A 22836-nucleotide genomic window follows, 5' to 3' on the forward strand; every position below is an offset into this window, starting at 1 on the left:
CACGCTATGGCTCGTTCCTACGCGTTTCATTAACAGTGACATTGTCAGGGGCATGGCCAGCGTCGGGACGCAGCACCTTTATATAGGGAGGAGGGAAGCCAACTCCTCCCCTATCCTAATCAAGCCATGCATCGGAACAGGAAGAGGAACATTTAGCACAAAAGGTCCAGCTCTCCTATATATGTTTGCCAGTGTTGATTTAACAAAAAGTTAGATATATAGAAACACTGGACATCAATAATAGGAAAAAATCCTACTGCAGAGTATCTATTTGAACTCTATATGCTATGGAAAACTAAAAAAACTAATATGCACGGACATTGCAGTACTGAACCTGGTGCCATCTTGTATTCACAAAACATATGGCAACTGTCAATGTAACATCAATATAAAAAAATCAAAAACATTTTTTTTTTAAATACAAAGGTTAAAAATAAATAATAAGTATCACAAATACATAACCTCAATCGGCCCTAAAAATATTAAAAATAATAAGAAACACTATCTATTGTTGATGAATGCATTGACATCCCATTCGATGTTGAGACCAAGGGGCATATATGATTTTAGAGTATAAATCCACCATACCTCTAATTTGGAAATCTCCCGCTTAGCATAGCTACCCCTCCAATTTTTGGAAAATTTATCAATACCAATAAATAACGTACCTTCCGGATTTTTATTACGGTGAAGAGCAAAGTGCTTCTAAACACTGTGGTTGGGAAAACCCTTCTTTATGTTAGTAATATGCTCTTTCAGCCTTGTCTGTAACGTCCTAACTGTATGTCCTATATATTGAAACCCACACTTTTTGTGAGCCCAATAAATGGAATCTTCTCTCCAAACCGTTTCTGTTTGTGAATCTCTGTATGGTTAAGTTGCCTCCCAGGCTTCTGAAAATATGTTTTCCACTGATATCGAGGATCCAGCAGCTTTCAGAGTTCCATTTTGAATTCCCATGTTAATGGTAGCAAGTAGCTGAAAAGCCAGGTAGTACAGTCTGTTAGAGGACATCCTGAAAATGAACACCTACAATACTAAAGATAATGTCTTCAGAACCTGTAAATGAAGGTTGTTCATCTTTAACATTTCAATCAGTGAGATATTCAAATTCAATCAGACTGAGACCCACTTTTGGGCACACCCAGGAAACTTTCCCCACTGATATCTTTCCTTAGATACCCTATTAAATATCCTCCTCACCCTGTTCTGTAAGATCTTTTAGTTCTTCTCTTTTAAGGATTATTTTCTGGAATATATCCATACCTTTATTCTTTTTATGCAACTGTTTTTCTATATATTTCCTCCATCACCCTCTTTATTTTTGCCCTCCGTTCTTTCTTTTTTCTTGCCCCTATTGCTATCAGTATTCCCCTTATATATGCTTTATGGGCTTCCCACACTGACTGCCTTAACCTCCTGGGTCTTGTTGAGCTCAAAGAATTGTTTGATTTCCTGTTTCAACTTTTTCACTGTTTCTGTATGAGCATCTCATTTAATCTCCAAAAGTTTGTCCTACCCTTCTCTACACTAATCCGGAGTCTCTCTGTGACAGGAGCATGGTCAGAGCTGGTTGTAACCTCTATTTTGGAACTCACTAGCAGCTCCAACTGTCTATGTTCTATCAATATACAGGGTACAATCCAACCTTGAATATGTTCAGCGCACAGGAGATAATCAGGTATAATCTTTCTCTTGAATGTTTTACTTTCCAAGTATTGGCCAGTTGGCCTTAATGTAGTAACCACTTCAGTGATTTTAATTTCCTACCACCATCTCTTACTGTATCATCGCATCCAAATGTGGGTCTAAGCACATATTAAAGTCTCCTGCCACAACCAGACTCCCCCTTTTATATTCAAAGATTTTGCTTAACATACCCTCCAGGAATGTTATTGGGTTTTTATTTGGGCCATAAATATTAACTAAGATAGTTTCCTCTTCAAAAATAAAAACTGACCCTCTGGATCTTCCACTCTCCCCTCAAAGTTGAAGCTCACATTCTTTGAGAACCCAATTGCCACTCCTTTAGCCCTTCTGACTGGGGAATCAGTGTAATGCCATTTTGGATAGTACTTTGAGTATAACTTAACATTTGTATCAAAGGTTAAATGTGTCTCTTGCAACAACACTACATCTATAGCTTGTTGGTACATTTCCCTAAGGATCTTATGCCTTTTTGTCAGAGAGTTTAATCCTTTCACATTATATGTCATAAACTTGAACAAGCTCATTTGTAGAATTCCTTCTCTCTCCTTCTTTTACCTACACCTGGAACACAGATATTGGTAGCATGAGGACTGGACCTTCTCCCCCTCTTTAACTTCCTCACCCTGACCCCCCTCCTCTTACTTCCCCCAACCATGCTCCCCTAAAATCCTTGTGGCCTACAAGATGCCCTGGAATCTGTTGTGGATAATTTCCACAGGTGAATCCGTGTTTGAGGTGAGACTCTAAACACACACGTCCACTCCAATCCCTAGTTCGTGTCATTAGTTAGATTGGAGTCTGACAGCATGTTCAACCTCTGGGTTGCCCGCCAAAGCAAATTTCTCCCTTTTAGCCCCTCTTTCCCTCCCTACCACCACCACTCCTATACGGGGCTGTATCACAGGTTAGGCAATCTTTCTCATCCAGGAGTGGGTCGGGAGACATTGACGGGGGAGACAACAAAAAAGAAAAAAAAGGCCTTCTTACACCATACACCAAAAAAAATTATGAAATAATATTCTAGCCTCCCACCGCTTTTATCTGCCGACACCCCCCCCCCCCCCCGACCTCCTACTTTCCTTACTTCTTCCTCCTGGTTACCTGCTGCCAATTTCCTGCTCCCTGCCCCCTATCCTCATCCCTTCCTACTTACCACCCTTCAAGATCTATTTTTTGTAAGTCCAATTTCTCACAAAAGTCACTAAAGTCTTCAGGGAATCTCAGTCTTGCTGATTTCCCATCTTTCCAGCCGATCAGACAGGCCGGGAAGCCCCAATTGTAATGAACCTTTTTCTCCCTCATGTGTTCCAATAATGGTTTCAAAGATCTTCTTCTTGCCAGTGTCTCTGTCTCATATTTTACTTCAATAGTGTCCCACAACTTTTTCCATATTCCTTCCCTACCTGCATAATTATGAAACCATCGGAACTCCAACAAGCCATGTGATCCTGTGTGTTCTTTCAGTTTGCAGTTTTTCTGCCACTGATCTTCCCATTATTGAACAACACACTTTCTTTATTTTCTCTTCTAAGTCCTCAGCTTGATCTTCTTCCAGGGGACCTCAGATCCTTAAATTCTTCCTTCTATCCCAGTTCTCCTGATCCTCTATTTTATATGCTAAGTTTCTCTGTTCTCTGCGCTTCTCCTCTACCTGCGTCTCTAATTTATTCATCAGTTGAGTATGAACTTCCACTCCCTCTTCTACCTCTTCCAATCTTGTTAATATTCACCCCAGATCATTGCGTAGTACACCCAACTCATTTTTCAGACACTGCTCTATTTTTTTTGAATTTGCAACATGGCTTCATGCTGTTACAAGGTACTCTGATCCAATAAACTTTCCCCACGTATTGATTCATTTATCTATTTCTCTTTCCGTGACACTACTGACAATCTGGAACGATCTCCATCTATCCCACTTTTTCCAATTTGTTGTTTTTCCATAGATCAATTCTCTAGGCTTTTCTCCTGTAGAGGCATATCATTTTTTATTGTTGTAACCTTAACATTCTATTGGGAGGTTTTTGCACCACCTCATTTAGTTTGTTTGCCCTTCATTTCTGGTCAGTTTTCTTATTACTCGTCTCGTGGTCTACACACAATATACTACTTATTCCCCCACTTGAATCTGTTTTTTTTTACTCAAAAACAGATTCACAGCCAATCAAACTACTCACACCTGGTTCTTAAGCTTGATGCCAGCTCTAGGTTTTTCTTATTTCCCTGGAGTTTTCTTAATTGCCTTTTACCGCAACAATATAAACCAAACAATAAACATATTAATATAAACTGAATAATCACAAAGATCATGGAAAGAGTTCTCAATAGCGGGCGTGTAAAAGTGCTCCACCAGGGCTCCTGAAATTCTTTTGAAATTTTGTTAGAACTGATGACATTTTCCTTTACCAGTTCTTGTAACTCTATCATTTTCCTACTATCCCTCTTAAATAATGTATCCAATTCAACTGTAAGTGGTGGTATTTTTTTAAATAAAGGAAAGATCATAGATTCCCAGTTGCCAAGATCACTTTGCTCAATGTCCACAGATACTTGATGCATCAGAATATTCGCTCTAATGTCCTCATCTCCAATTGTCACCAGTCCATCTGTGAGATTTACACACCAACCAGTGATAGGTGTCTGGCACTGAACTTGTCTCTGCCAAGTAAACAAGGGAACCCCTAATGCACAGACCTTTGAGTCATCTCCATGAATTATCCTTTTCCAAGCCGATCCATATTTCTGCAGTTGAACCATGCCATGCAGTTCCCGGAATGTGTAGCAGCACAACCATCAACGTACCCCAGCCGCTCGAAAGAACAGGAACAAAGCCAGGCTTGGGCACGTTGGGTACAGCAGTTAGGGTCCATGGTTTTCCATACTTGGTTCTCCTTAACGACAAGTCTGCTTTGTGGTAGTAGTTGTTTCAGTACGTTAGTGCCATTTGTCACATCCACCTCACCAAGAATGATCATCTTATACATAGGTAAGGGTGTTGTTGACCACGTAGGGATGTCGACGTTCAGAGGTATTTCCTGCTTCCCGATGTGATCTTTATTGTAAAGATTATTCAGGCTCCTTATTTTAGCAAGAGCAAAGTTTTTACAGTTCACACCACTGTCTTTAATCAGACTGAATAACAAAGTCAAGTTCATTATTCTTGGTCATTCTCCTCATTTAATTTCTTGAAGTCTTTGACTCAAGTGTTCACTCAGCAAGTTTCCTATAATACCACATACCATAGACTTGGACACATTATTGGTTTGAAGTGTTTTATTCAGTGCACTCACTGACATTTGAATGTTCTGCAAATCTGCAGCAATGGTGTTAATGTTCTGAATGTCAATCTTCATTTCAGCTAGAGTGTTAAAATCCACTCTTCCCCCTTTAAGCAGTACCTGCTGTAATCCTACCACAAAATGTTGTTCTCTTATATTTAAACTCTCTGTGTCAGCCCTATTCCAAATTGAACTACCCAAACTGAGTCCTGATATTATATCAGTACCCAGATCCCTCTTTGAAACTTTCTTAACCTCCCTAGCGGTATGATTATGTCAGTATTTCTGTGCTAAAAGCAGTAAATTTATTTCAATGGAAATTCGTTGTTTTTTTATTGTAGGCCTGTAATTCTTGGGAATAACTCCCTGAAATCTGTTTAAACAAGAGTCTAGTAGAAATCTTTGGTGCAATAAATTTTAATAAATCAAATCATAAATTATAATATAATAAAAAATAATAATAAATGAAATAATGTAATCAAATCAAACACATGGAACTCTGTCCAAACAATATTATACAGACACTGCATTTTTTTTTAGAAAATATCATGGGTGTGGTAAATTTTGAAACATGGGACTGCACAAAGTCCAACATCACAATCAGGACAGTGGAACATCGTTTCCTTGCAGATTTTTTTCCACTGTCATCTCTCCGAGAGCAACATAACATGCACATCCTGGTAGGTGCTGCCTTTTTTCGGGTTGGTGGGATGTGGTCCATAAAATGACGTCCAGACATTCTGGGTTGACAACATCCACAGCACGTTGTCCGGATCTACCCACAGACACTGATGGCGTTTGGTGTTTCAGGAAGATGGATTCCGCCAATTTCCATATGAAGTCCACATGAACCACAGGCTTTTCACTGTTTTTGTGGAACAGAACGTATGCATTCCACAAACACTGTTCCAGAAGATGCCAGAAAATCTTTCTATAATATTTTCTGTGCTGCTTTCTCATCGCAGGATAAAATGTCATAGCTTGGTCAGCTCTGTCGACACCTCCCATGGTTCTGTTGTAGTCAATAACTACCTGCGGCTTCTGGATGTTTAAGCCACCTTTTGTTTGGACCATCACTGTGGAGGGATTGTGAACGGTACTCATCAGGCACACATCCTTCTTGTCCCGCCATCTCAGTGCAATCATTTTGCCTTTCTGTCAGGCAACTAATTCTCCCAACTTCAGGTTTGTTTTTTCCAAACATGGATGGCAGGTTGCGCCAGTTAGACCGAAAGGTTCTGTAGGCATCCGTTCTGTATTGAAGAAGAACCTCATAAAGTTCTGGTGAGGTGTAAAAATTGCCCGTCATTATGCAGTAGCCTTGGTTTAGCAGAGGCTCGATTAGTGACAGGACGGAAGATGTTGCCAGTCCGTAGCTGCTGTACTTAGGATCAACTTTTGTTCCTTTGCCGGTGTATATGACTGTGTTCCAGATGTAGCCGGTAGAGGATTCGCACAGCAGATAGGATTTCAATTTCACTCCAAATCGTGCTCTCTTGGACGAGATGTACTGTATCCAGCTGAGCCTTCCTTTGTAGGCCATTAGACTTTCGTCTATGCTGATATCTCTCTCTGGCACATAGCTCTGCTGGAAATTTCATACAATTATTTGGTAGAGTTCCCAAATTTTTTTTAGCTTGGGAGCCGGATGACTTGTTTTGTCAAAATCCTCATTATTTGCGAAGTGCAAAAATTTCATATTGAGGGAAAAATTGTACTCCGATATGAAGGTGCCAAAGAACGGCGTGGCAAGCATTTTGTTGGTGGTCCAGTACTACTTCTGCAGCGATTTCCCCACCACTTCTTGCAGAATAATTAGGATGAGAAACAGTCAAATGTCCTCTTTGGTGACAGGCTCCTACTTTCTGCTGCGTAAAAACCGGGTCTGTGGAGTACCTAGTTGTTGCGCTGCATACCTATTTGTCTCTGTCACGATAATTTCAATTACCTCATCGGTCAGAAACAATTCCAAGTACGCCAAGGGGTTGTCACCTTCAACGTGTATTTTCATACCAGGTGCACCGGTAAACAGAAATCTTGGCGGTGCTGGCAGATCGCAATCAATAGTGCACCACGTGTGCAGATCACTCACGTCAATATCATCACTTTCGGTGTCTGAAGATAAATCGGCACATGAGTCGCTATCACTGATCAGCGTGAGATAGAAAACGGGAACCAGAGGAGCAGGGAAGCGGGGAAGGAGACTGGGGACGGACAGAGGGGATGGCTGCTGGCAGCACAGGACCAGGGACACAGATCAGCACCAGGTAATAATATTGCAGTCAGCCGGAGTCTGGCTCGGGGTTACCACTTTTGACAGCTGCATTTTACCCCGAGCCAGACTCAGTAATACCGCTAGGGAGGTTAAAATTGAGCCCTTGTGTAGCATCCCAAAATAAGTTTAGATGTGTTTGAAAGACAGTTTTAAACCATGTTCTCATTGATTCTGGGCAACTCTCTGGAATGTTAAATAATGTAAAATTCAACAACAATGGTAATGACACATATGAAACATCATTATATACAAAAGTTTGAGTCTGCTTAATAAAAAGTCCATGTTCTGGCCACTGTAAAATCATAGGACAGTTCTTAGAGTTAGTGACCGTTTATATGTAGGATTTTTGTATAGACTCCATCTCTCATATCATGAGGGCTACAGGATATAATACCTTCTTTAGATATAGTGAAATTTCTTTCTAAGGTCATTTGTATTTGTGGTCCATTCTTTGTATTCACTAACATCATATTGATACTCCTGTGACGATCACTTCCTTCTGGATAAGTCCATAAAGTAATCAGATTTCGGCATCATGATCTCACATCTAACCACTATCCATCCCCCCGCCAAGCCCTTTACAGTGTCCCCGTGCATCTGGATGCCTTCTGAGTTCTCTAAAACAGTAAGTTCTGTAGTATGATCCTCTATACTTCTTTTATTTCGATCATATTCTCCCACTAGTAGGCACTTGAATCCTTTAACTTGACACTTATCAACCCTGATGTTTATGATGTAATTTAGGAGAATAATTAGAGCTGATGTCATCACACATTTCAACAGAGCAGCCTTGTTCCTATTCAAGAGGGATGTCTTCATTTTGATGTGGTCTTCTGGCCTTCGCATTAATCCTGGGACCTGAAAGACAATCTCCGGAAAAAAGTTAGACTCTATTCTCATCCATCAAATCTGTTTTTCCTTTAAATGCTTTGATCTGACATGCATGACTCCATCTTGACTTATTCTCTCCCAAGTCTAACAAGTAAACAGAGGGTCCAATTTTGTCTATGATGGTATAAGGGCCCTTCCACTTTGCCTTAGGAAATCTGAGTCACGGCACCAATGTTGTCTTATTATAATGAAGTCCACACAGAAACAGTTCATAAGACAAATCTGTTATTATATAATAAATATTATATTATTATAAATTATAAATATTATATTCAATATTATACACACAATATACTACATATTCTCCAAGCCAGAATATGACTGAGCTAGATGTATTTTACACAACAAAAGCAGCCACAAACTCTTTGTTATGTTTATTTTGTGCAAGATAACCTGGGCATTTCAAAGTAGGTAATTTGCAAGGGTGATAAAATACAGATAGCTCAGTCAGACTTGAAAGGAGTTGGTCAACATCTGCTAAAAGAGGTATTCAGTATGGTAAATACCATTCTTCAAAGGGTAACTTGTTTATCTAATTAGTAGTAAAAGAATGCAGTTTAGGAAATATCTAGACAACTTTACTTCAGCTGTCCAAGCCCAAAAGGCATTACCTGTCACCCAAATGACCAAAGGGGCTACTAAAAGTGGCCAGTCAGAGTTACATATAGTTAGTCTGGCTGAAAAAACACAAAAGTCCATCCAGTTGTACCACAGAAAAAAAAGTTATAATCCTATACCCACAGTTGATCCACAGGAAGGCAAAAAAAACCCCCAGCAAAGCATGATCCAATTTGCTCCTGCTGGGAAAAAAATTCCTTCCTGATCCCCCGCGAGGCAATCAGATATTCCCTGGATCAACTTTACCTTTAAATGTTAGTATCCAGTTATATTCTGTGTATCTAAGAAACAATCCAGACCTTTTTTTAAGCAATCCACTGAGCCTGCCAGAACCAACTCTTGAGGGAGTCTATTCCACATTTTCACAGCTCTCACTGTGAAGAAACCTTTCTGTGTTTGGAGATTAAATTTCTTTTCCTTCAGACGTGTAAAGAGTGCCCCCTTGTCCTCTGTGATGACCTCAGGTGAATAGATCTACACCGAGTTCACTATATGAACCACTGATGTATTTATATGTTGACCATATCCCTCCTTAATCTCCTCTTCTCAAGAGAGAATAAATTCAGTTCCTCTAATCTTTCCTCATAGCTGAGCTCCTACATGCGTCGCATCAGTTTAGTTGTCCTTCTCTGTACTTTCTCCAGTTCCCCAATGTTCTTTTTGTGAATTAGTGCCCAAAACTGAACTGCATATTCCAGATGAGGTCTTACTAATGATTTGTACAAGGGTAATATGATATCTCTCTCTCTGGAGTCTATACCTCTTTTAATACAAGATAGGATTTTGCTTGCTTTAGAAACCGCAGCTTGGCATTGCATGCCATTATTAAGCTTGTGATCTACCAGAACTCCCAGATCCTTCTCCACCATTGATTCCCCCAGTTGTACCCCCCCTAGTATGTATGATGCATGAATATTCTTAGCCCCCAAGTGCAGAACCTTACATTTATCAACATTAAACCTCATTTGCCACATAGTTGCCCAATTAAACAGTGCACTGAGGTCGGCTTGTAAGTTGAATACATCCTGTAAAGACGTTATTCCACTGCACAGCTTGGTGTCATCTGCAAAGACTGAAATGGGATTTTTAATCCTAGACCCTATATCATTTATAAATATATTAAAAAGTAAGGGTCCCAACACTGAACCTTGGGGTACACCACTGATGACGCCAGACTATTCAGAGTATGAAGCACTAACCACTATTCTTTGAATACGATCTTTTAGCCAGTTTTCTATCCATTTACATACAGATTTTTCCAAGAGTGCTTGCCATTGTACTGAATGGGAAAAATGTGTATATTAAGGTAGCTTCTTTTTAATTGGTGGTCACGGGAGAAAGGGGTTCTCTAAAGGTTTCTAATAATTGCATGAATGATCTAAGTATCCTGTCTATACCTCTGTCTTATAAACTGTCGCTGAACAGATTTAAATCTCTCTCTGGAAAAGAACCGTTGTATTCATAAATGATAAGACAACAATAATAACAAAATTGCTGCCGTTACTCATGGCAACTCACCAGAAGCTTCTATGCTGGCCTTTTCGGGAGTTGGCAGCTTTCTGTTCACTCCGCGGTTTCCGTCCTACTCTCCACATCCGATCTCCAGCTTCACCCACGGGGGGACTCCCCGTACTTTATTTAGCTTTTCTTTTTTCCTTCCCTCCTAAGTATCCTCTCCTCCAAGGAGGGTATGTCCTGCCCATGCTCAGGCAAAAATACTCAGGCTAAAAAAAAGAAAACAAAATACTCTGGCAAATCTTCATCCGACGAGCCTCCCAGCTCTCAAGACTTTTATGGCTCCCTGCAGTGTGGGAAATCCCATATGCAGTGTGGGAAATCCTCTCTGCTATCTCCTCCAGCTCTCAGCTCCCTCCTCCTCCTTCCACTTTCAGGCTGGCTGGGTCCCCAGGCTCCACTCCGCCACTCCCCCACCGGTCCTCCACCGCTCTGTTTCCTGGGTCAATCCTCCACGCTCTACAGACCCCGCAGGACGGTCTCCGACCCTCTCCACCGGACGGTTCCTGGCGTCCCGCTGTTCAGTGCCAGGCAGCGAGGGACAGGGCATTCGCTCCTGTCAAGATTCAAATTTGGCGGGTGCTCGGAGCACACAGAGCATTTGCTCCTTTTCACCTTTGATCAGTGGTCGGGCAGCGAGGGACAGGGCATTTGCTCCTGTCTTATTCTGTCAGTGGCTGGGCAGCGAGAGACAGAGCTACGCTGCTCAAGGTGCCATGCTTAGGCCCCTCACCCGCAACTTTGTGTTCTGAGTGGCTGATTTTGAAAACTGTTTTTCTATCAGTCCCCAGCTTCTTATAAAAATAGGGCCTCAAACACTTTTATCTGCACCCAGTAAACCTTGGATCTTTGTACAGCCGCCCATAGACATGAATGACTGTATATGGTTTATGCCAGTACTTGTGAACACCTGCATATGGCATACAGTCTGCTGATAATTTAATGTACTCCCTGCCTGTGTTATCTAATAAGTCCTACCAGATCCTTCCTTGTACTAATAAATACCTCACTCTTGTGTTGCAGAAATAAAAAAAAGGGGGAGGTATTCCATATATCAACAAAAGAGTTGACCAGGCCATTTTTGGAGGTACGGTGCTCCGTTATTTTAACTGACAATTGCACGGTCATGCAACACTGCACCCAAATGAAATTTACGTCCTTGTTTTCCCACAAATAGAGCTTTCTTTTGGTGGTATTTAATTGTCTGTGTTTATTTTTTGCGCTATAAACAAAAAAAAGACCGACAATTTTGAAAAAGCCCCGATATTTTTTACTTTTTGCTATTAAACATGTCCAGTAAAAAATGTAAAAAATCAAATCAAATTTAGGCCAAAATGTATTCTTCTACATGTCTTTGCTAAAAAAAAATCTCAATAAGTGTAAATTAATTGGTTTATGTGAAACTTATAGCGTTTACAAATGGCGGTATATATACTGGAATTTTTTTTTATATACTAGTAATGGCGGCAATCAGCGACTTATAGCGGGACTGCGGCGGGCATTCTGACACTGGGGGGGGGGGACTGACTTGGTGTCACTGACATGTCCAGTGACACCAATACAGTGATCAGTGCTAATAGAAAGCACTGAGACTGTACTAATGGCACTGGGCAGGAAGGGGTTAACGTGGGGCGTCAAAGGGTTAACTGTGTGCTGTTTTACTACTTGGGCTGTGTGTGTGCTTCACTGTAAACACACTGCTTTCTATGGCACTGCAGTGCCGGGACAAGGTATACCAGTGGCCAGGGCAAAAATGGTACACTGTGCCTTCCCCTCATGTTCTTTACGAATGAGTCAGTATCTTTTCAAGACAAGAAAATATATATTGCATGCAGTCTTTTTTTTCAGTGCAGTGGGTTGTGATGCAAATGATTGCATTCTAATGTTGGTGTGTGAATATTACTTAACCTCCCTGGCGGTATTCCCGAGTGTAGCTCGGGGTAAAGTTTCAGTACCACAAGCGGTAACCCCGAGCTACACTCGAGCTACACCATGCGGCGCTGCTCTGGGATCCCTCGATCACTTATATTGTCCTGCGCTCCCGTGATGTCCCTCCTGCAGTGTCCCCGGCAATGTAATCCGGCGGATGCCGGCATCTGTCATCTGGTTTCCGTCCCCTGTGAGCGTCGGGACGTACGGGGGACGGAACGGCGGGCAATTTGAAAATGACAAAAAGTGACCTTCACTAAAATCACTAAAATCACATAGTAAAACATTACTGTATCAAACAATTTCACATACATTTTGTCCCTAGTGCTTTGTCCTGTGCCCTGCCTGCATTTTTACTGTTCTTTCTGCCTGGAAACTGAGAAAAGTCCATGGTGTCCAAAAAGTGTCCCTTTAGGTCAAAAGTGGTTGTAGTCCAGCTAGAGAACAGCAATAGTAAATCAGAACCACTTGCAGAATTGAGTGATAATGATTTTGCGACTTTGCTCAGCGATGTGCGAACTTGGTGCTCTATTTCAAATTTCAGTGTTTTTGGTTTGATTATATTATTGAATTAAATATATTATTATATTATTATTTATGATTATTTATTAAATTATAATTTATGATTTCGTGTTTCACGTTTTATCATACCCGGGATGTTTACTAGACTCTTGTTTGGACAGATTTCAGTGAGTTATTCCTAAAAATTACAGGTCTACAATATAAAACACCAAATTTCCATGCAAAATAATGGTACCGCTTTCAGCACTAAAAATCTGAAATAATCATACCGCCAGGGAGGTTAAAGCCCCCTCCACCGGTAGCCACGTAAAGTGGCAGTGAATTCTCTATTTTTATTTTTACCTACAGGTAAGCTTATAGGTTAAATTCATATCTCTTAAATGTACACTGTTTAGGGGATATTATAGTGAGCAGCAGCCAGTGTTGTCACCGGTGCATGCACTCTGAAGGAACAGCACAGGTATGTTCTGTGCTGTGACCATGACTTCGGTGTGGATGCATGGGAGTGGCCATTCAAGTGGCTGCAGTCTGCAAATCCAGATGGAAGACCGGGTGAAGATGGAAGCCTTTGCAGTGGTGCGCTATCTATGCAATGCAATGGAAACGTTTTTCCCTGACGAAGCCACGTGGTTGGTAGCGTAACGCGTGGGGCGGAGCTTAGTGACGTCACTGCCAGTTACACTCGCGGACTGAAAGTCTTTATGTGTGATTCTGATCTGTTTTATCCAGCACAATGTGAGTGTTATTCTTAACGTGGTTTATAATAAGTAAACAGTATTACGCTATGAAAGTTGTTCCTTTCTTCCTCCATGTGGAGTTTTAAGCTGTGAAGAGATCCAGTGTATTGTGTCATCTAAGGTGGTCCCTGTTAGCAGCTCTGTGCTGCTATCTGGAGCCTCTTTTATGGAATTACTGTGCTTGGTCGACCCATGTATTAGTTTATAGGTCCACTTTGTGAGATGAGCGGCCATCCTTATCCATAGGTGGAGGTGCACGGAGTCACGGTGGAGTACTGTCGTTTTTGAAAGTTTTCTTTTGGAGCACATTTTCATATATCAAGCACCTTTTCAAGTACAATATTTGATTGAACTGTCACAATACAAGGAGTTCTTGGTTATTACATTTATGTACATGTCACATTCATATATATGAGTTTGTGCAACACTGTTATATGTGCTCCCATCAACCTTCCCTTAGGATTGACCTTAGCGGCAAAATTGGCTTTGGATGTCACGCCACTCCACCCTTAACCCCCCTCTCCCATCCCCATTGAACTACCGCACCTGGAGCTCCTGTCCCTTCTACCCCCCCATTCTGGCCCTGAGGGGCTGGTTAAATAAAACCTGAGCCTATGCTGCTATGGGTCAAGAAAGTATAAAACATAGAGTTCTGGGGTTAGGATTAGGTAATGCGCAGAACTCTGGGGTCAGGATAAGGTATTACACAGAGCTCAGGGGTCAGGATTAAGTAATGCATAGGTCTTGAGGTACAGGATTAAGTAACAGCCAGAGTACAGGGGTGAGGATCACATAATGCAAAGGATCCAGAGGTCAGGATTAAGTAACACTCAGGAGTCAGGATTCAGTCCTGGGGTTTCTCTGGTCTCCCACATTACACACTACATGGAAATGCAATTATTTTAGTAAATATAAACTGCTAAATACCTTTTTTCATCAGCAGTTAGAGCCGTCATGTGACTTCTATCAGTGTCCAGCAGAACACTGGTTAAAGCTTGTAGGAGGAAATTTTCATTCTCCCCTGATTGTCCAATGACACTGCAGGACCCCCTGAACCTCTGTCTGGACAGTGCTGATGGGCCCTGTGCTGATCACATGCACTCTCCCAAGAAAAAAAAAAACCTATCTAACAATACACACCAAACTGAGCATGTGCAGCTTGCCCCCAAGGCTCTGTTCTATCAGGAGATGGATTGGGGACAGTAGAAGAAGAGGAGGATCAGAAAAAAGAGGATCAAACATCCTTTTTAAAAAATTCAGATTAACCCCTTAGGCTCCACAGTGAGTATAACAAGCATGCTTTACTGCATATACAGACTGATTTTACTGTTGTGGGTTTAGTAACACTTTAATACCTGAATATCTAGTACTGCACACTTTCCTTACTTTCCTAACGTGCAAATGGGTTAAATCCCCTACAGTGGGGTGATTACGACATAAGCGTCAACTTCTTGTACAGCTGCCCAGTTATCTGAAAAATTAAGATAAAATGAAAAGGATTTCTGGATCACTTGCTACAGTACGTACCGAGTTTATATATGTACATTCCTATGGTTTATACCTACAAGAGTTGGATTTATATTTTGATCCACCGCTTGTAGACTACAAGGAGTTTATTCCTGATGTATTGAAGTATTTATTAATTTTCTTTTGATAGTTATTGCTACCCCCAGAGGTGCGAGGCTGCAAGGCTGCATTTTTTTTTTTAATCGTACATCACAGAACACAGTTCATTTTTAGGCTATTGGGGCTATACTCCTCTAGGTGATTGGATAAGAAAAGTCTGACACTGCCTAGCATAACCCTCCCAATCCCACAATTGCTTAATTTTTTTGCTAGTGACTGTAGGTTATGGGCTTGTCTGTCTGCTGAGAGAGTCCATTCTGCTTTGATGCGTGATTTCTACTTGAACTGGATTTCTCTGCTCAGTGCTTGGTAGCAGTGGAAGTTTTCTGGATTGGTCCCAACGGATATTTATATCCCAGAGGGACAGTTCTCAGACCCCAGTGGAAGAATGGGGACTGTCTGTAAACTGCATTGGTACTGGATCCCATGTTTGTCTGTTGCATCTGTGAGTTAGCTGGTGGGGTGCTTTTACAGGTCCAGAGCCATGAACTGCTGTGGCAGAGCCCAGTCCCAGAAGAAGCTATTGGGCATGCCTGTTCTGAAGAAGGTGAAGACTGAGCCTGCATCTAGCTTTGCTGCATGTCTGTAAGTGACCCTTTTTGTGTGGGGTTCCTTGTGCTTTCTCACTGCCATTGAGCAGCTCGTGAGACTCATGGTTCCCTGTTGCACCTGGAGGAGCTGCAGGTCCTGCTGGTTGGTTCAACATCACTAGAGGGAGCTGTGGGTGTACTTGTTGGGAAGGAGTGCATGTGCACCACCCTGACAGGTGCACTGAGGGTGCTGATGCCTGAAAGTGGAAGAAAAGCCTAACACTAAGTATTCTTAAAAACTATTATTTTTTTGAAAATTGCATTACAATTAAAAATAAGGCCACACAGGGCCAAACATAGACATACATTGGTTATGCCTAAGCTAAATTTGGTGATACTAGCAAAGACCAACTAACCCAACTAAAATGATAACTTCCCTACCCGTCTCCCTCCTGTCTAGTCGGCCTTGGTTGTAACAGGGGAGTTAGAACCTTTTCAATAATGCACAGCATTGGGTAGTGCTTAAAGAAAACAGGAGAAATGTGTTGAGATAATCCCTCCAAGAGGCAGTGGCAGTGCTAGGAACCTTTAGAGTCAGCTGCCTTATGCTATACATTAATATGTGACAAGGAAAGGGCTTACAGTGATCCACTCTCAAACTGTAAACTCGGTACACATTACAGTCCCAAAGGTTAAAAAAGCATTATAGTGTGCAGTGTAAGACTAAACACTGTGCTATTACCCTGTGGTGGAGGAAGATGATATCCAAGCCTGCCAGACTCCCCCCCCCCCCCCCCCTCCTATCTACAGTACAGACAATTCCTGTGATGGATCCAGCCATCTCATCTTTTACGTGACCCTCATGGCCCTCATTGAAGATAACCCTGTGTTTAAAAATTCTACATAAGGCTAACTTTGCCTTGGTGGGCCTTTCCATGCAAACCTGCAGTTGTGTCTATGGCAGGCTGTCAGATTACTGCTGTTTGGGCTTTGATTTCTGTCCATCGTCAGCTGGAACTTTTGTGTTCAGGAAAAGTTGCCCTTTCTACCAGTAGATATTCTATTCCTGAAGTTTCATTCCTCTAAATCTTCCAATGTTGAGTGTAAGACAGGAGCATACCTTCAAAAGACTTGGCTGCCCAAACCATCTAAAATTGGCATCAAGGCCTCTTCACAGTGTTGGGGCGTACCCACTTCTCGAAATGGGGGGACATCTTTTGGCTTTCTCATCCTTTTGGTTGCCAGTAAATCTTAGATGCCTGGGTCCTGAGTGTTTGTTCCAGGGACTACGAACATGAGTATTCCACAATACCTCCTCCCCAAAATGCACAGTCCAACTTTTAATCAGCGTCTCTGTATTTTAACCAGTTCCCGCCTGGCCAATAGCACAATGGCGGCCGGCAAAACACCTCATCCCTCTGGGCGAATGCCATATGGCATCCTTTCAGGCATGCGCAGTGCACCTGCCTGCAGGGTCGCTCTGCGGCACGATCTGTCACTGTACCTCGGACATGGCTGATGACAGATCTGTGTACCGGCCCCGTTTCCAGTACCATGTGACCTGCTGTGACCAATCACAGCAGGTCACATGACAGTTGTATACAATGGATGGCTTACTTTCATGGCATCCATTGTATACTAGTGTGTCTAGCTGTGAATGGTCACAGTGATCACATGCACAAGTTGGCCAATCACAGCCCAGCTGTGTCATGTGATTAGCCGTGGCCAACTCACAGCTAAGTACAAAAAACCCCCCTGAATGAATCGATGTCATTCAGGTAAATGCTTGCTTATAGCAAAGTAATTCTTTGCTATAAGCAAATTATGTGTAAAAAAAAAAAATACTGATCACTTCCCCAAAGTAGTACAATGTTACTATGGTAACATTATACTACTTTGGTCATAGTGAAATATGAAAAAAAAATCTTAAAAAAAGAAAACAATTTAATAAAAAATTAAAACTAACATTTTTTTAAAAAAATATAATTTTTTTTTCATACTGTCACCAGTCAGTGTCCCTGATCACTGCCATGCCAGTTATGTGATGACGCTGTACTGCACTGGTGACAGTATGTGAAAATATTTCTTTTAATTTTTTTCATTTTACGAAAAATTATGACAAAAAAATTACAACTTCAAAAAACTCGCCATGCCTCTTATGAAATATGTTGGACTGTCTACTTTGCAAAAAGTGGTCATTTGGGGGATATCTGTTGGACCTCAAGAAATTAGATTGGCCGTCAGTACTTCAGGATTGATCAATATTCAGATATATACCATAGTTTGTGAACTCTATAACTTTCCTACAGACTAAATAATACATCCTAATTTGGGTTATTTTCACCAAAGACATGTAGTAGAATACATATTGGCCTAAATTTATGAAGAAAAATTATCTATTTGCAAACTTTTATAACAGAAACAAAGAAAAACGTGTTTTTTTTTCAAAATTTTCAGTTTGGTTTGTTAATTTAGCAAAAAATAAAAACCCCAGTGGTGATTAAATACCACCAAAAGAAAGCTGTAGTTGTGTGAAGAAAATGCTAAAATGTTAGTTTGGGTACAATGTTGTATGACCGTGCAATTGTCATTCAAAGTGTGAGAGCGCTGAAACCTGAAAAATGGCCTGGGCAGGATGGGGGTAAAAATGTCCGGTATGGAAGCGGTTAAACACCCAGTAGTGCTGATATCTTCTTAATGAATATTCATCCTCCACAAGTGATAAAAATCCTCTTTCTCCAATTATTACCCTCGAAAAAAAATATAAATCACATATAGTGCATTATCTACAACGCATGATATCCAACACATCAAAACGCACTTACAAAGATAGTGCTAATACGTGCAAAAATCATTCCACCGTGTGTGCACCTCTAACCATCCGTCATCTTTACTCTTACCCTCTCACAAATGTGAAAAAGCTTCCACAAAATCCACCTTCCTTCGTGCTTGGGCTCCTAGATCCGTCCATTTTCGTATAGGAAATGTACCTCCGAAGGAATTGCATATAGTGTCATATCTTCAAAACAGTACTTTCACTCTGTCCATTCTCCCCTCATAACATAAACTCTCAGTGCTAGTGAACACACTGACTGCAACCTCCTATCTTATGCACCTTACCAGACGATAAAGTCCACTCGCATAGAAAAGAGGGCTCCTCTCACTCTACATATCATCCACTTATCAATGGCATCATAACATGTAGCAAAGTACAACCAAAATAGTGTAGTAGGCAATGATAGGGATATGGCTTCTTTAATAATAAAATTGCCTTACAAGAAAGACTAGGTGTCTCAGAATGTATAGAAATGGCAAGCAGTATGAAAAACCTTTTCCACAATGGCCGCTCAAAAAACTTCCAGTTTACATCCGATGTCACGTACTGATGCGCTTTGTCATTCCGACTATGATCCAAGGGCTAAGGTAAGGCCTTGTTCTCCAGATCAAAAAGAGCTTGTATATTTTTGCAACTGAGGAACATTATTGGTACAGTGCCCTGAACAAGTATTCATACCCCTTTTTCAGGGTAATGTACCATTAATATTATTCAGTTGCAAAAATATAGAAGCTCTATTTGATCTGGAGAACAAGGCCTTACCTTTAGCCCTTGGATCATAGATGGAAGTCTGAACAGGGCACATAGAAATCAGTTGTTGTTTTTTTTTTTTGCAGACACCTGTGTTAGAAAAACACAAGTCTCTGCACATGGTAAGAACAAGCCCAAAATATTCTATGCAAGTAAAATCTGCATGTTTTCCCATCAGTTTTTATGAATGTATGGTGTGAATGAGGCCTTACTGAACTTGAACAAAACTCCCAAATATTGTAATTCAAAAATAAGGCAGGAACAGCTGGGCCTCATTCACAACATATACTGTATGCATAGAAATTGATGAAAAAATGGTGCAGATTTGACTTGCATAAAATAGTTGGGGCTTGTTCACACCATGTGGAGAGACGTGAGTTTTTTCAATGTAGGTCTCTGCAAGAACATAAGGAAAATATGTGCCCTGTTGACACCACAATGTTGGCGTTGGGTGAGTTTTGGGTTATGTTGCATATTTCTGTGCAGAAAAAATATGCATGATACCAATGATGTTTTCAATGCGCACTGACAGAGTACTGTCAGTGTGCATTGATACCTCCTGTGTAGTTACAGCTCCTATGAACTCAAAGGGGGGTGCTGACAATAGGAGCTCATTGCTGAATGTTGCAGGGGGCAAGATCCTGTGTATGGCAGCAGCTGAATGCAGACTGCAGAGATGGGAAACAGAGAGCAGGGGCACATGGCTCAATCAGACTGAATGAATGTAGCAGGAGGTGAGATCATAGTAGCTTCATGTACAGTTATGGCATATCATAAAGGTATTATGATCTTACCTCCTGCTACTTTCAGTCTGATCCAGCAATGGGCATATACAGGATGTCACCTTCTGTCCTCTTCTGCCCTCGTCTGCAGCCTGCATTTAGTCCTTCCATGCACAGGATCTCACCTCCCGATCCAGCCATGTGCTCCTTTTCTCTGCAACCACACCTCCACAGTGTGCATCACAGCTACCATAGAGACAGGATCACACTTCCAATCTAGCCATGTGCTCCAGTTCTCTGCTCCCACTCTGCAGTCCTCATTACTGCTACTACACAGACATGCTCTCACCATATGATCCATCCATCTGGTCCAGCTCTGTGCTCGCCCCCTCCGTAGTCTGCATTCAGTACTGAGATAGGATATCACCTCCTCCTTCAGCTACCGCTCTCTGCACTGCTTATGGTGCCTCCCTCTCAGTTCACAGGAGCCAGAACTACAGAGGAGGCATCTGGTATCAATGCACACTGACAGTAAGCAGTAGTCAGTGTGCATTGAGAACACTGGAAACAACATTGGGCAGATATCCACCCACCACAATGTTGATTTGAAGCGGAACCCCGGTTGAGAAACACTGCTTTAGACAGTTCCTTTTATCACTTTTACTGAACTTTTGTTTGTTGTTGTTTTTAGGTGGTTTTATATTTTGTGCTGTTGCTGGCGACCTGTGCAAAACCTTCCCCTACTTGTGAAATTAAATACGGAAGTACTACAAGAAACCTTGATATAGTCCTGAAGAAATTGGTGAGTGCTGGATGACTGGATATGTAACTGTTCTTTTTTACTTTTCTGGAAAAAAAAAGACTGGATCCAACTCTAAGGACTGTGTTTATACATAGTATAAATAATAAATACATAGTAAATAGTTTATACGTAGGGCAGCTACATGGTTACCATTTCTGCCTGGCAGTACTGGGGTCGTTGGTTTGAATCCCAACCACGGCACCACCTGCCTGGAGTCTTCATGTTCTCCCTGTGCCTGTGTGGGTTTCCTCCCACACTCCAAAGACATGCTGGTAGGTTAATTGGATCCGGTCTAAGCTGGCCCTAGTATGTGTATATATAAATGTAAGTTAGGGACATTAGATTGTACACCACATGAGGGTTAGGGACTGATAAAGTGCTGCATAAATTGATAGTGCTATACAAGTACCTGTAACAGTAATAATACATAGTAAAAGTATTATCACCAGTGGTTTCAAGCAGCAAAAGAATGTTGAATGGGACATCTTTCTCCAAGTAATATTTCTCTATCTCAGGGATAAAGTGGTGGAAAAAACAGTCCTGGAAAATTCCCTGTGTAACCCAAGCTTTGGAGTTCCTCTTCCACATAACAGGAAGAGAGCTCTTGACTATTTTTTTTAAGGGTTCTTAGGGTATCTGAATGATAAACTAAGAGAGTTAGCTGGAAGCATTGCCACCAAACAACAGAGTTAGCCTGTCCTTTGCTGCTTTATAACCTAGTATCAACTTTTCCTCCTCAGTGATGTAACTTTGGTCTACATCCCATTCCAGTCCTGTCATATCTACATTAAAAACCTGTTCTGATAAATAGGTGCCTTCGTCAATCATTTATTTAAGTGTTTCAGTATATTCCCAGGCAGCTACGGTATCTACACTCGCTTCCTTGTCACTTACTTTTATGTTGTGAAGGTTGGCACTAGCCTTGAACCTATGAAACCAGGCATGGCTGGCATTAAAAGATGCCTTCTCATTCTTTACTGTGTTTCTTCTTTACATCTTTAAGTCTTCATACAAACCAGGGGCGGACTGACAACTCATGGGGCCCCGGGCAGTAGGGGATCATGGGGCCCCTGTGTCCTTGCCCAAACTCAAAAAAGTCTATGAAAAAGGTACCAGGGGCATCTCATGGAGCCCCCTACTGACCCCGGGCCCTCGGGCAGTGTCCGAGTTTCCAAATGGTCAGTCCTCCCCTGATACAGACTTTAGCTTTTTCCTGGATCAGCATTAAGCGGATTGGGCACTGAGAGTGGCACTTGACGCTGATATTGGTCCTGCATCCACACACTGAGAAGTTTCTCCATCACCCCTATCACTTTTTATATTATTGTCGACATCAATGGTACAGCAGATTTCACATATACCTTGATCTTGTCCGATGGTTGAATAATTCATGTTATAAGAACGAGCAATGTCTACCATCTTTTTGCCTCGGTCCACTCTCTCAAATACTTTAACTTCTGTTTCCATGGTTATTGCTTGGTGTTTTATGGCAGTCCCCTCAACATCACCATTGCTTTTATGTTTGCTTCCGGACATCTTGGGCTTGAAATCAATACTATACTACTGTACACTATAGCATAGCAAAGTGCACAGCAGCACAAACACCTGCGGCAGAGGGTGCACACATATGACAATGTCCATCAGACCCTTGAGCTACTGCCATGATTTGACATGCGAATTCACGTTCACATTTTTGAAAGTAGGGGCTTACTGTACTAGGTTTTGAATACGGTATTAAAATTCCACCATACAAGTAAAAATTGTCATGCAATCACTGAGTGTGTTCTTACACACATTCATGCAAGCATACTGTAATGATTTTAGCTCTGTTGATCCCATTCTGTTTTAGTAAATCAACATTCGATGCACCACTGAAAAAGCAAACAACATTTTGGAACAATTAACTCTGACACTAAGGGGTCCATTAATAAAAATTTTGATGTGAGAATATGTCTTTCATTCACACAGGCTCCTCGAATCTTCTTTGTAATTTTCCTAATAGATTAATTTCCTAAGATTATCAGTACCATATAATGTCAATAATGCTGTGTTTTTCCTGATTGAGGAATTTTATATATATTTATTTATTTCAGTA

At 41.3% G+C, this 22836-nt stretch overlaps 1 protein-coding gene and 1 pseudogene across 2 annotated transcripts in view; one reads left to right on the plus strand and one right to left on the minus strand.

Annotated features, from left to right (window-relative positions):
* FLT3LG (fms related receptor tyrosine kinase 3 ligand) overlaps positions 1–22836 on the plus strand; it is a 330147-nt gene that overhangs the window by 231600 nt on the left and 75711 nt on the right. For both annotated transcript variants that reach the window (XM_089689005.1, XM_089689006.1), the window contains one exon: positions 20631–20741. In XM_089689005.1, coding sequence (XP_089545131.1) covers positions 20631–20741 — 111 coding nt within the window. The remainder of the gene's footprint in view (positions 1–20630; positions 20742–22836) is intronic.
* Positions 874–8109, minus strand: LOC149452777 (uncharacterized; annotated as a pseudogene).

This window comes from Staurois parvus, unplaced genomic scaffold (genome assembly GCF_062004578.1).
Source record: "Staurois parvus isolate SC_StPar_1 unplaced genomic scaffold, SC_StPar_1.0 ptg000465l, whole genome shotgun sequence".
In the NCBI taxonomy this organism is placed as follows: domain Eukaryota; kingdom Metazoa; phylum Chordata; class Amphibia; order Anura; family Ranidae; genus Staurois; species Staurois parvus.